We start from the raw sequence: 14,697 nt of genomic DNA on the forward strand, positions 1-14,697 counted from the left end.
ATAAAGAGTGTCACACATGTTTACATTCAGTCCTCATATCCACGTACCTGAGATCTGAATCCTCATTCAGAGCATCTTGTATTTGCAATATATTACAAATAATCTGTCAGGTTCGTTTACTCGTCATAAAGGTGTCATCAAATCCTACATTCCTGCTAAGAATATGCCAGAAAGAGTGGATGTACCAAACAAAACCACTCAACTCCTATATCAAAATAAGAGGGGGAGAAATATGATCGTAAAAGATAAAACTTCTTGCAAGCTACCACGGAAAAAGAGGAATCCTCCTCCACGACAGTAAATGTAAATCAATATCAAGTTGATAGACATCTTGTGGATATTCACTATCCAAACGTCTATGGATGTTTAGCATCCAAATACCCAGCACAAATATGTACACAAATTCAGACGCTGGGTCATGGGAACACCCTAACTCCATTGTTTTGGAAAATACATGGAGTTAAATGAGATAATATTTTCACAAAATATATTGATTCCATAGAATCAATTATACCAAAGACTACAAATTATCGACATAAATCTCTCCTCAAAATGGTTGTACATCTTCAATTGGATTCTGACCAAAAGTCCTAGGTATAGTGATTCAGCACTCAACTTGGTCAAACCAAAGGTGGTAATTAAGGAGAATCGCTTACGCTCAATACAATGTCTTCCCTATGGAAGCAAAATGGATTTTATTTTATAAGGTAGTGAAATAGCGAGGCTTATAGCACAAGAGTTCACGCAGAGACCTGACATCAATTATAATGCTACATACCCTATGGTATGTGTGGAAAGTATGTTTATATTCAATATCATTGGCAGATCAAATAAATTGGATAGATTCGGATATATAAGTCTCTAATGGACTTTGCATTCTGAATCTAAATACAAATTGTAATATATATTGTGTACAGCTTAAAGTCATTCCATAACTTCAAGCAGTTAAGTTGATTATGATACAACTGATTAAATAAGTTCCTTCCATAGAAGGGTTACTCCAACGATTGCATATGTGTGTTCCTAATGAAATCCCAATTAGATTTTATATCATCTCCAAACTATATACGATAAAATATGTAATTATCTTAAGACAGAATTTGAGATGAATAATTTGGTTGAAACCAAATTTTGCTTAAGTCTGTAACTTAAGCATATTCCTTCAGAAATATTTATCCATCAGTCCACCAATATCCAAATGATATTGAACAAACATATCCATCAAAATACTTATGATCATTCAATCCCTAAATATGAATCAAGATCAATTTATATATTGGATTGACGATGAAAAGATATTAATCATACAGTTCTATATCTTAGTGCCATTAGAGTGCTCATACATCTTGCAAATTGCAACAGGCCTGATATTACATTTACAGATAACTTACTAGCTTAAATAGCGCAGCTCTAACAAATGCCATTAGGCGAGAGTCAAAAAGGATATCCACAAATATCTTTATAGCACCAAAGATTTAGGTTTTTTATAAGAAAAATCAAGATATAACCATAGTAGGATATCAAGATTCTGGCTATATATTTTATCCTCGTAACGTTAGATCATAGACTGATTTTATGGTGATATAGCTTTTTTATAGGAGTCATTAAAACAGATTCTAGTGGCTGCTTATACCTATCATTCTGAAACATCATATATATGTGTATTGTTTCATAGAATGATAATTCATATACAACTATCATATGGTATTAGTTCCATTGAATCATTAGCCATTATCTACAATGATAATTCAGTATGCTGCTCAAATGCAAAAATGTTACCTAAAGAGCAATATAACCAAACCTATTACTCATAAATTGTTCTATCCTCATAATAGGAAGAAAGAAATCTTGCAAACTAAATCATGTAATAACATCACTGATTTATTCACTAAGTCCTTACTAACTTTCACATTCCAAAAATGTATTCACGGAGTTGGTATGCAATGACTATGTATTTGCAAGGTTCAGACGGAGTTGATCCCTAAATAATAACATGTTGATATTATATTGCACTATTTTCTTTATGAGTTTTTCCTATACGGTTTCTCATATAAGGTTTTTAATAAGACAATATCTACACAAGATCATATGTCATATCTCTTATTTTTCTTTTAAATGAGATATCAACGACATATCTATTGTTTTTTAAACTCGCTTATGGGTTTTTCCTTTTAAAGGTTTTCTTATATGAGTTTAAAAAGAGACAATAATCAATATATGTTATACATTTTCTCTTTATTTTTTTACTGGGTTTAAAAGAAGTTTTAACAGCATATCACTATTTTTTCTTCTATTTTCCTAAAAGGTTTTCAAAGGCTTTAATATGATCCATAGATCATAATTATTATTCTCTAACCTTAGCAATGAGTTTTCCCTTTCCTAAGTTTCTCATATGAGCTTATAATGAAACAATAACCAATATATGACATATCATTTTCTCCTTATTTTTTTCTATTAGATTTTAAAGGAGTTCTAATGTCATATCAACATATTATTCTCTCTCCATATTTTTCCATAAGGTTTTAGAGGAGTTTTCAACAAAAAATTTACATTACAGATAATTGATCAAGGAAGAGTATTAAAAATAAACATCATGTGATTAATTAGTCAACTATAATAGTTATCTATTGGAAAGGGATATCTTCCCAATATATATGTCCTTTCATCATGTTTTTTATCATGTGTAAATATATAAACACATAAAAAATCAATACAAAAGTTCATTCTTTTTACTATTTACTGTGTTCTATTTTCTACCCGCAACAATTAGCTCCAGTTCTTCACCGGCAGCTCCACATCATAGATAAGCTTGTAGCGGACATCATAGATAAGCTTGTAGCGGACACTGACTCGGGAATTAATGCTCCGTTTACGATGGCATTGGTAGATTTTGTCACGAAATGGCTTCATATCATTGACATTGTAGTTTTAATAGCTTTTCATAAGTAATGGTCAGTCCAACCACAATTATCCTCGTAACATAAAATAAACTATAGGGCAATATAAACTGGTGATGTCTTTGTAAAAACCATTGAACTTAGGCAGTTAATCGTGCGACAAAAGGCAGAAATAGCAGATTGTTAGACATGTAATAAACCACACAAGTTTTTATTTATTAAAAAAAGTGTAGTCCTCACAAGTCACAAGCACACGGATTGGTATCAACACGTTGAAATTCTAACCATAACAGAATAATATACTGGACAGTGCATCTTCACTTTTGAACACAACTTCAGCATGTAGGGGTTGAAGGGACCAGCAAAACCGAAAAGCTGAACAGCCAAAAAAATTATGCCTGCAATGTTCACATGTAAGATATGCAACTTACTTGTACAGCAAGGATTTGCCAAGATGAACAGTCTTTTTTTCCTCATACACTGAACAACAAATGTACCAAAAAGAAAGAGGTGAAAACATGTAACAAGCATCAAACAACGAAAAGACAACAAAAGTAAAATGCAGTTCACTGCAAATACAAAGGAAAAATTTAGGCACAGATGCAACAGCATGCTGAATTGCATCATGCCCGTTTGTACATCAAATTCTAGTTCAATTCATCCATCACCAAGACAATACCCCAGGGAGCTAAATCAGTGTAGTTATACAACAGTTTCAACTACAGACTAAACAGCCCCAAACTAATAGTAATGTCTTCAGCTGCCAGAGCAAAAGTAATTTCCATTATTCTCTAGGAATGTCTATTACAACTCTTCAGCATAGTATCAAACCATGTTTGCTGCGCCACTTAAGCAAGACAACAAAAAATAGAGATTCCATCATGCATTGAAATGGCAATTTGAATTCAGAATGGGCCTGGTCATTCATATCGTGGTCGACCCCAATTACAGCCAAGAACCCCAACCAAGTAAACATTTTGCATTCAATAGAAGAACACACCAGAATGCTGCATGCGCTGATAAAATCCCCAACCCAATTAGTACGTACAACAGAATGGGAAAAGAACAAAACGGAAAGTACTCAACCTCTGCTGGTTCGAGAACTTGCCCAAAGTTTAACTCATAATCTACATCATACCAGTTCAGATGGGGTACTGAATTCACCTGGGGGAAGGAAAAGCTAACAAAACCTTGTTGTAGCTTAAATAGATCAGAAAGAGCTGCACTAAAAACAAAGGTGCTTCCTGTTAAAAGGAGCCTACTGTTGTTACATAAAGGCTCTTGTGACCCCCTAATTACAGATAATTAAGAAACCTTCTTTAAAAGCTGGGTCTCCAATTCATATGACCAAGCTGTTGTTGCTGATAAGCCCCAACTTGGGGGCCTGGTGCCGCCACACCAACCCCAACATTGGGACCAATCGCCGATGGCACCTGCTGATGCACCATGGGGTGTGGACTTACAATAGAGGGAGGCTGTTGTGGATGGTACAAGCCTGGGAACTGTGCATGAGATGATTGTGCCGCAGCATTGAAAGATGCATTCGCGGGATTTGGCACAAAAGCACCAGGTGTTGCTTGAGCTGATAAGTTGTAATACGGAGGGTGCAAAGTTGGAATCTCTCTAGGTGTCTGAATCCAGATGTCAGAAGTCTCAACCTGTGGAAGATATTCAAATTAGTTAAAGGGGGGAGGCGAAGCTCAGAAGCAATATTGTAAGGCGCCACCTTAAATTCATCAAAAGGAATCATCCGCTATTGGCCTAAAGCTGTTTTCATTATCAAACTTTCATATTAGAGATATGATTGTCCCACTTCTCCCATCTGGTTTACAAGGCAAATGATGGGGCACTTCAGAGCTTAAGTACACAACTCAGTAACAAACAAAGCTGAGCTAACAGTAATACTAATGCACCATCAAGTACTGTGTAGCAAAAAGAATAAGATAGCTAATCCTCTCTATTTTCAGACCTAGCATCCCAAAATTGTAAATTGTACCTGTGGGGTTGAGGCATAAATGCTGTTGTCCTTGTACTTCATCCTATTGACATCATCAACACCAACTGCAGCTCCAATAACACCAGGAGAACTAATTGTAAAACCAGCTGGATGAGTGTAATTTCCATAACCAGAAGGGTTACCAGCTGGGACTGGTTTATACTGTGAAACTCCATACTTCATGCCTCCTGCAGTTAAATGTGAACCTCCACCAGGCATCTGAAGGTAATTATTTCCATTTGATGGGTAAGGGACATTTGTTGAATAGTTTGGCATAGGCATGGGTGGGACATAAACTGGAGAATAGAGTTGTCGATATGACATGAAATTCGGAAAATGTTGCACATGCATTGGAGGGTACATCTGTGCTGCCGCTTGTTGCTGAGACATATGTTGCTGCTGTGAAGAGATTGCAACAGGGTTGTTGCTCACAATCTGTGGATTTAGGGCCTGCAAAGGCACAACAGGTGTCATGATTTGATTATGAGGTATACTAAGACATAGCATTTACACTAAAGATTAGAAAAAAAACAGCAAAGGTGGCAATAGCTCAAGCCTCACAATGTTGTTCAGCCTGAGATAAAACATAAAAACAAAAACTGGCATTTCAAATTCTATCTTACAGTAAGCATAGACTAATGTTGCTTAGGTAAAAAGTGCAACCTCAGATGTGGAAGGGAGTACTTGAGAATGAACGTTAGATTCTGGCATCCTGAACACTTGCACAGCATTATCTGCTTCCGGATTTTCTGAAGGGTACCCCTGATGAGAGAGAGTGAGAAATTGTAAGCGGCAAAGGTAACATGTCCGGATATCCCTTCCATATTGCTCCCTCCAGTCAAGATAACACTTGTTTTCGGATACATGCAGTCAAACTTTTAATATTTGGCTGCCAATAGCTTTACAAATATTTGCAATGGGTGTATGGAAATTATGTGCAGACTGGTTTCAAGTAGTACTCCAGAATGATACAACTTAAATAGTCTCACAAATATATTATAGTAGAAACTAGTGGTTAAAGTTGCATTATGAAAACAGAGTCGATGTCCAAAAAGACATTTTTCGTGAATGAAGATTGAAGAGTGTATGTAACCAATGTCCAACAGAGTTCAATAGCACATTTACCTGAGAAGAGGAAGCCAATACTTGTGGATGTACATTAGCCTCCACCAGTCCGTATAACTGCGCCTCGTTATTTGAATGTATATTAGGGTCTTCATGGCCATATGTCTGGAAAAAAAATCAAGTTCTACTTATCATTAAAGATACCAAGAAATTTTCCAAGAAAAAATGAATTGCAACTTTTCTATCTAACAAATAACCTAAAAGATAAATGAGAAACAAAAAAAAAAACATTCAACCATGTCAAGAACTCAAGCATCAGCAAAAAGAACTACAGTGTCTGGGCCTTATACGAATCTTCCTCATTAACTTACAGAAAAAGCAGTCAAAGTTGAGGTTATCTGGGTACTTTCCCCATCTGCTGCTCCAACTGGAGTGTCGCTCTGAACTAACCCAAGGCCATCATCATTCTCTAGTTCTCCATTCATTCTGTCACTATCCTCGGATGGTGGTAAGGAAATCTCAGCCGTTGATGTGGAGAGGTGCTGTGAAGATCTTGCTTGCTCATCCACCTCATCATGCCCAGCACCCGAAGTATCCTCTTCACTAACCTGTTGAACTGGATCTTGTACACTACATATAACAAGAGGATTATCAGAGAATGGCATATTCTCCAAACTACCCACACCTCACACCAGAGTGGGGCACATAGCGTAAAGAAATGACAAGCTAGAATTATCAAAAGGAAACATAAATAAAAAATATTATTAGGATTTGTCAAATGCCATGCAATAAGTTATAAATGTATACAAGAATCTAACGACACAAATGACTAGTCCTATCAAACTGGTTCTATGTGTTGCAGGTTTGGAAAACATTCACCGTGATGACATTTCTAAAAGAATAAATGCTAAGGTAAAGCAAACAGTATAATAACTATAGATGTAATAAGAACTGCATATTCTAATTCAGTTTTATTCAATAATGAAGTACTTCTAAGAAATCAGCTTCATGCCACAAAATTTGGGATTAAATTACCCCCTTTTATGGGGCAAAATTGTCAAGTTCTTATGGAATGATTGATTCAAAGAATTGGAAAAGGTTCACCTAACTGTTCTGGTTGTTCAGAGTCTGGAGAGGTTGAACCAGGTACATGGTCCGCATCAAACCCAGATGTGAAACTGCCAAACCTTAATTTTGTCTGCTCATATTCTGGTACACGGAGATGTTCTGGGATAATAACATGCTCCATCTCATGTAAGTTAGCTTGCGAAATTTTATCAGACAAGCTGTTTACAGCTGGTGCATCAGCATTTTCACTGTAGCTGGCTGAAGGAGATAAAGCATCAGCTATACTGTTATCTACATCAGTGGATGGCAACTTCTTTGTCGATTTTGGCTTCCACTCCTTAGTCGGATGTATGGCTGCAGAGACAGAATTTATCATTTTACAAGACTATTTGACTAAACATTAGATAACAGTTGAAAAACTTCCGAAGCTAAACATCACATGACAAGTCTAACTTCTGTTCAAGCTAGCAACTGTGGTAACATGGAACATTTCCAGAAATACCATCATAAATTATATACTCATGTGTAACAGTTAACAAGCATTTGAATCATTTTTTACATGAGAATAAATCTTTTAAACAAGAGAACTAATATAGATCTAAAAAACTGACAGTAAAAAATACAGTAAGCATGAATTTTCAAGTGAGAGCCACACATCTATAAGAAAACATAAAAAAGAAGCACTATATGTGGTTCACAGGAACACAGAGTAGACGCTACTCGACCCAGTAAAAATTGATCAAAACCAGTTAAATAAATTATTCTCTATATAATATTTACAATACGGTTGTTTTTAAAGTTAAGAGATGAGGCACGTCACAAATTTAAATATTTTTCTTAGACAGTTGCTGCTGACAAAACTAGATATCAACATTGCTGCTGACCAAAATTATAACATAAACGTCACTGGAGAATGTTACCTTTTTGGTTGCCAGTAGGACCCTGGTGATACCTGTTGACGTTTTGGGCAACAAAAGATCTACCACCAGATCTGCCATGAAATACTGTTTCAGGTCTCTGGTTTGGCTGAATGTTTCTAGACATAAAAGCCGAGTGACGCCCAGATGCCCCAGCTGAGGTAAAACTTCCCCTCTGAATATTTGCATGAGAAGCACTTGGCACATGCAACTGAGAACCTGAACGGCCAGAAAGTTGCCTAGTGGAATTCACTACTCCAACTTGACGTCGAGCAGGTCCAAAGGTTCCACCAGCAGCTCTGAAATTGGATGGCACACGAGCTGGGTCGGAAGCTGGAAACTGTTGCTCATTCTGATAATTCTTTAAATATGGCTTTGCATGCTTCTGCGTAGTACCCTGTGCGTCCCTCTTCACTTGAAGTGTGTCAGAGTTAGAGTTTTGCTTAGCATTTTGATGTGTGATCTGGCCTTCTGATGTTGTAGTTGGTGAGCGGTTTCGACCAGACTGAACAAAAGCCGCACTGGACATAGACAATCGAGTAAGGAAAGTATTAGTTTGTTTAATTATAAGATGTGCATATGCAAAACAGCTAACAGTGAGAAACTTAGAAGAGAGCACTTTTCATAATATATTTGTTATTAAGGGCTCTAATGATTAGTTCTTAACTGATTATTTAACGGTTCTAATATTTTCTGTTTGAGATATAAAATCAGGGTTCTTAGTCAGGTGTATCAAAGATAGCAAAGGAAGTGCTATTAAAAAAAGCCACCATAATGTCATTCTAGCATTGTTATAACTTTGCAAATAAACCATAAAATTACTGTAACCCAGGCGTAAACTAACGTTCTGTGTGGACAAACTAGAAAGAAAAAAATACAGGTTTCAGTCAACACAGCTATCTGTCTAACCGCATGTGTTCCACTTATCTCAAGATATGTAACCCCTCCATTTCATAAAATCTGTCCAAACACATCATACGTATAGAATAAAGAAACATCAAACCTCAACCACTACTTCATTTTCACAGCATACAGATAGGGTTAGAGAGTAGAGGTGTTGCAATAACTACACTCTAGATTATTTCAATGGGCAATCGATGAGAGACAACCCTTAGCAAGAAAATGGAGAAATATTATGAAATGGAAGATAGTATTTTTTGGTGTTCATTACAATCATTATGCAACACACGCCTGAACTACAAAAGATTATGATACAACACAGCATTGTTAGACAAACAAATGAGCACACAAATGAGTAGCCACGGCAGAAATTGTCAAACAAATAATACCTCCTATCAGACATTTGTACATTTTGTGAAACTTTGTGCCCTAGTTCTGGTCTGTTCTCCACCACACCATGCTGAAATCTGTTGTCCCTCACGACCCAAAATTCCCGACTAGGACCTGCATCAAGCAATGTGTTACCAGTTAGGTGCAAACGTACCAGATACAAAATTGCAATGATGCAAACATGTCATGTACTCATGTTAAAAGTGAAAACACTTCCAACATATGGATAACTGATTACAAGTGAACATGGTGCAATCTGAAAAGAATAGATGGTGAGAAAACAGAATATTTCATAGTAACAAAGCTCATTTTATCTGCAGAACAGGAAGGGAAACAAAAAAGAAGTAGGCATTCAATATCTGACTGTTCAAAATTTTAAAAGGCTTTTAGTATGGAACCATCATATCCAAGTCAAGAAAACCAAAATATTATCCAAAACAACCAAATAATGTGAGTAGAAGAATGCGTAGAAAGGTTAAATCAGATAGAAAAATGCACATTTCATGAACTGGTTAATAAAAGAATTTATTTTGATGAATTTAATCTAGAGCTCTGTTTCAACTGGGCTAAACACTTATATGACAGGAAGAGATGGACTGCCAGATCAATTCCTTTTTATCATTTTGTTAATTCCCATTGACAACACCTAAACAAATATGTTGTTTGTCCACTTAAGGCTGAAATCCACATACCAGGAAAAAAAAACTACCGCGTCATTTGAGAGTGCCATTACAAAATCCAATTTTCTTGTGGAGTGGGACTGATAAAAAGGTGCACACATCATATGTCACATGAGGTACAATGAAAATCATAAATGATTTTACATGATCCCAGAATGGTAATGATACGAGATGTTGCAAAGAGCCGAAGAGGATAATAACCTTAAAGATATCGAAAGTTAACAATAACCAACAAATGTAACAGAAGCTACGGCCTTACAGCATGCAATGGGGAGTTGGGAACAAATACAAGCAAACTGGCAGCAAACAGGGTTGCAACAGAAAATAGGAAGTTATATGTTTTCATAGTCTGAAAGCAGGTTGGCTAAAAGTATGCCATAATGCTGATTCGAACTATCTTGATAGCAAAGAAACATATCTCCTCTACGTATCTAAACATACGATTAGAATTATAAATGGTGGCCTTTGATTATGTTACCTGACATCTGACCCTGATTGGGAGTTCTTCTTCGATCATTTTCAATCATTTGTGTGTGTGGCTTCACCAATTGTGAGTTCTGCTCAACTTGTGCTGTACTATCAACAAAGCTCTTCTGGCCAGCACTCTAAGCAACAAATTTGTTTCATCATAAGAGGATATAAGAATGCCAATGCATGGTTTAAGCAGTGGATTTAAAACAGATGCTTTGTTCAAAACCTCCCAGGCAAAAGCATTAGAAATGCTTCAAAACACAAACTTTGACAGCAATAGATAGAAGCAACCAACTTAACATGTTTATTCAACTAATGGAAGATATTGGGAACTGATTCCGATACACATGTCAGTGCACATACAGTATCCATACCAAATACTAAAAAGTTAGATTGCCATATGACATATTGCAGAATATACATAATTAACAAGAGCTAGGGCCTGTTTGGTCAAATGACTCACGCGGCCACATGTCCACACCAATGTTTGGCGCACAGCACCTCCTCAAGCTACTTCTCTCTATTCATAACCACAATTTTGGTGCGCCTAACCTTTTAGCCACATAACCCCACCGGTGATGCCATTTTTATGCCTAAGTTGTCAAAGGTCAACTTCACTACAGTCAAAGGTCCAGAAAGAGTATGCATAGGCAATTGAGTAGCACGAAGGCACAACAAAACACCTCAAATAGCTCAGGCGCAGCACATTAGGTGACAAGCACTTCAGAGCTTTGTGGTGTTTAGGCTAGAAACAGAGAAGCATGAAAGGTAAAACATATTTTCATAAGCAAGTTCTGACAAGGCAACAGGGCATAAACTCTCTAGATCTAGAGTTTCATTCATCAGTAAGCTACAAAACTGGAAAAAAAAAAGGAAAAGAAAAGGAGGGGCATATACTGTGGGTTGCATATCTTACACAGGAGAGACATATACATTGTTATTATGCTTGCACCTAGTGTTTCTCAGGGGCAGGTTTCTTTCTCTTTTTTTGGCATATCGTGACCTGCGTATAATACGATTTAAGGGCATAGCACCCCAAGTTTCTTTGCCTTTAACTATGTTTTGACAATTTAGCCACCAAAAAATCATGGCAAGCCTAACATTGTGACAAAAACATGTATCAAGTACGCTATGAACAAAAGGCAAGAATAATACAAAAAGGAAACAATTTTGTATTTTAATGCTTCATTTTGCGATTACATTCAAAAGTTACCAAAACTGCAAACGTATACCTCTTTCTTCTTGTCCCTCTTTCTTTTCACTTCGTGAAATGGATCTGCAAGTGCAAACATGAGAAAAATCACAACCACAAAAGACAAGGATTACACACAATGGTATCCCGCATACATAAACTGACTCAATAAATAAGTTGGATGCTACATGGTGGCGAGATCCACCCACCCTAGACACTACAAGATCCTTTTTACAAACCTGCTCTGCTCCCATTCCGAGTCAAGAGATAGATAAATAGCCAAATCCCATAACAATGATCGGAGACCGCTCATAGTCTTGCGAGGTCAAAGTGGCTTATTTATAATAAGCATTCCTCTTATGGCTAGATCAATATCTTGCTCCCCACCCCCACCCAAAATGAAGAAACATGATGTGCTTGCACCAACGAATGCAATGTTCATGGCAAAAAAAAAAAAAAAAGGTGCAACATATTACCACCTAACAAAAATCTCAAAACTCATTTACTTCCAAAAACAATTCCTGAAGATCATCAATATCTAACCCTTACGTGGGTTAAAACTCAAACCCTACGACATTAAGCGCTACCTCATATTTTTTCCTTCTCCAACCACATAAATCTGAAACTACAGCAACTAAAGTCAACAATTTGGCACAGCAGAGTATCAAAGTCACCCCAACAACAAACCATTGACATACCGAAATGCTTGATTAACAAAAATCACATGCTAATCCAAAGCCCTCGTGATTACCATTATCCTATAAACCATCACACACTGACCCACCCTACGAACATCCCACTAAGCTGTAAGCACCTCAAATCGTGAGCAAATCACCACCACACAACCGCAGCCTACCCAAATCGCCTCAGCTCGAAAACCCTAGCCGTACATAGCAATACCACGCGCCGCCGCAGACCACGCGTGCAGCGGCAGCGCCGACCCAATGCGGGTCGGCGCATGCGCCCACAACCCTAGCTTCCAGCGCGGCGCGAGATCGAAGCGACCCCAGATCCAGGGGGGGGGGGGGGCAAGGGGGGAGAGAGAGACCTTGGTTTAGCAGCTTCTGCGCCGTCTCGTTGGGGTCCATGTTGGACTCCCGAAGGGCATCGAAGATGTCGGCGTCGGAGTGGCCGACGACGACCTCCTTGATGGACTGTATGGTGGATTGGATCGCCGTCGAAGGGCGCGCCGCCGCCGCTGCCCTGTCGGAGGCGCGGGCCCCGCCGCCGCCGCCAGCCATGTAGATCGCCGAACGGAAGCACGCTAGGCCGGGGGAGCGTGTGGTGATGGAGGCGCTCGCGATCGCCGCCGGAATCGCATCAAACGACGCGATGCCCTCGGTTCCGGGGTGGGTCTGGGTTTTGGTTTGGTTGGGGTCGTTGGGGCCGGCTGGGCTCGTTGGGTGTTTTCCAAAGGGAAGGGAAGGGAAGGGGTGGCCAAAAAAAATGGAAATTACGTGAAAGGGTTTGGGGCTGCCACGCACCGTGCACGAGTTCTACGGCAGCGATACTTTAAAACACCCATTTTTCATTTTTGATTTTCTAAAAAAAATTCTTAAACTTTTTGTGAGTAAACTTTTTTGGTAATTTTACTTAAAACTTTTATCGTCAATCTTGTCCGAAAAACTTATCTGTACATCTTCGCACAAGTTATCTGAGAAACTTTTTCAAAAAAAATTGTGAGAGAAAAGAATTTCTAAAAACAAAAAATAGGAGGGGCTATTTGAAAATTGCTACTTCTATAACGGTTACGCGTGAATTAGAATCCCGACAGGCTGGTGAGAGTGTGAATGCTAGGACGGGTTAAGGTGAAAATGATGAGTATGCCCCTAGGTAGGGAGAGGGTAAGGTGGGGTTCCACGTTTGGTGGCCTAGGGATACAGGGGGTGAAACGTCATTTTGGAGGTGTAAAGGACTAGGGTTATTCTTTTTATTTTTTACTATACGAATAACGTTCTTGTTTATATGTTAGATTGATTTTGTGGGCCGGGTCTACTTTCATAGTGCCTGTCCATTGGACTTTCTAATAGCATCGTCTTGCTGAACCGAAAAGATGGATTTTTTATTTATATATATTTCTTAAAATTTGCAAATATGAACATCTGTTTTGAAAAGTTATAGATCTCTACGCATGTCGCTCACTTGGCACAAATACATATCTCTGTCGCTCGTTGATAGGCGATAGGCGTACAGATTTGCAAATTTTCAAACACAGACACACGTAATTACTAATTCTAGACGTAAAAAATATATAAATTAAAAAAAGCTCGTGCTTGTCCCTTTCTTTCAAGAAATATTCTATTTGTTTAATCTTTGGACACTTTTTTCTTTGTGACTGGAATTTTTTTTATACAGATGCACATATACTACAGGAATGTTATGCGGCGCCCAGGTTGGACGAAACCCACTGTCATATATAGAGATGACAATCGGGTATGACGGGTATAAGTAATGCTCACCCATAATTGTACCCGCCGGTTTTTTATCCGACCGCAAATATACCTGCGAACGCTCACAGGCAAAGGGCTGGCATGAAACCCGTCGTCCACGAGTATACATATGGGGCTGCGAGGTGGGGCGGGTATACGGGTTTTACGGGTATGGGTACGCCTTACTCATACCTACACCCGTATACCCGTCGGGTAATATTTTTGCTCACGAACGTACGTGTGGGTACCGAATGCTACTCATATCATATTTTATTCGGGTATTTACCCGTAGATAAACGGGTAATTAGAATAAATTACCATCCCTAGTCGCACAACCTTCCCGGTAGTCATTCCCGTTGCCATCGACCCCATCGCTCTCGTTCTCCTGCCGCGCCACCAAGGTCTTTCGTGCTTCTCTCTCACACCCGAACGGTATCGTCACCTCTGCTTGGCACACCTTCTCCCTGGTGACCCACCACCGGCCCGACGCCATTTCTCAATCGTCTCCTCTCCAAACCCCACCTACGCCCTCCTCCATCTTCCTCGTGCCCGAGCTTGCGTCGGCACCGTGAGGGAGGAAGAAGACTGGAGCTGCATATCTAGCCTTACCAAGCTAGAACAGATCAAATCTTAGTCTCGAATAATTTCTCTTGGAATATGTTTTTCTAGTTGCTTGGAACAATTTCAGTTTT

General features: G+C 38.5%; 1 protein-coding gene across 3 annotated transcripts; it reads right to left on the reverse strand.

Moving 5' to 3' along the window:
* Window positions 1–3,909: 3,909 nt before the first annotated feature.
* On the reverse strand, window positions 3,910–12,971 carry LOC133926474 (uncharacterized). 3 transcript variants are annotated; one of them, XM_062372435.1, is made up of 12 exons: window positions 12,625–12,971; window positions 11,617–11,660; window positions 10,392–10,518; window positions 9,233–9,347; window positions 7,947–8,464; window positions 7,068–7,380; window positions 6,330–6,588; window positions 6,019–6,123; window positions 5,557–5,655; window positions 5,450–5,467; window positions 4,894–5,343; window positions 3,910–4,555 (listed from the first exon to the last, which is right to left on the reverse strand). In XM_062372435.1, exons 1-12 carry the CDS (start codon window positions 12,815–12,817, stop codon window positions 4,217–4,219), a joined length of 2,580 nt encoding a protein of 859 aa, XP_062228419.1. In that variant the 5' UTR covers window positions 12,818–12,971; the 3' UTR covers window positions 3,910–4,216. The 3 variants fall into 3 exon arrangements, with proteins under 3 accessions (XP_062228419.1, XP_062228420.1, XP_062228421.1); XM_062372436.1 differs by lacking the exon at window positions 5,450–5,467 and having other exon boundaries at window positions 12,625–12,970; XM_062372437.1 differs by lacking the exons at window positions 5,450–5,467; window positions 5,557–5,655.
* Window positions 12,972–14,697: the final 1,726 nt, after the last annotated feature.

Source organism: Phragmites australis, chromosome 8 (assembly GCF_958298935.1).
Source record: "Phragmites australis chromosome 8, lpPhrAust1.1, whole genome shotgun sequence".
Taxonomy (NCBI): Eukaryota; Viridiplantae; Streptophyta; class Magnoliopsida; order Poales; family Poaceae; genus Phragmites; species Phragmites australis.

Coding starts and splice junctions, on each gene's coding strand:
- LOC133926474 (XM_062372435.1), bottom strand. CDS start 12,817: ATGGCTGGCGGCGGCGGCGGGGCCCGCGCCTCCGACAGGGCAGCGGCG. Junction 8,465..9,232: donor GTACAAATGTCTGATAGGAG/GTATTATTTGTT, acceptor GTCTATGTCCAG/TGCGGCTTTTGTTCAGTCTG. Junction 4,556..4,893: donor TTTATGCCTCAACCCCACAG/GTACAATTTACA, acceptor TATCTTCCACAG/GTTGAGACTTCTGACATCTG.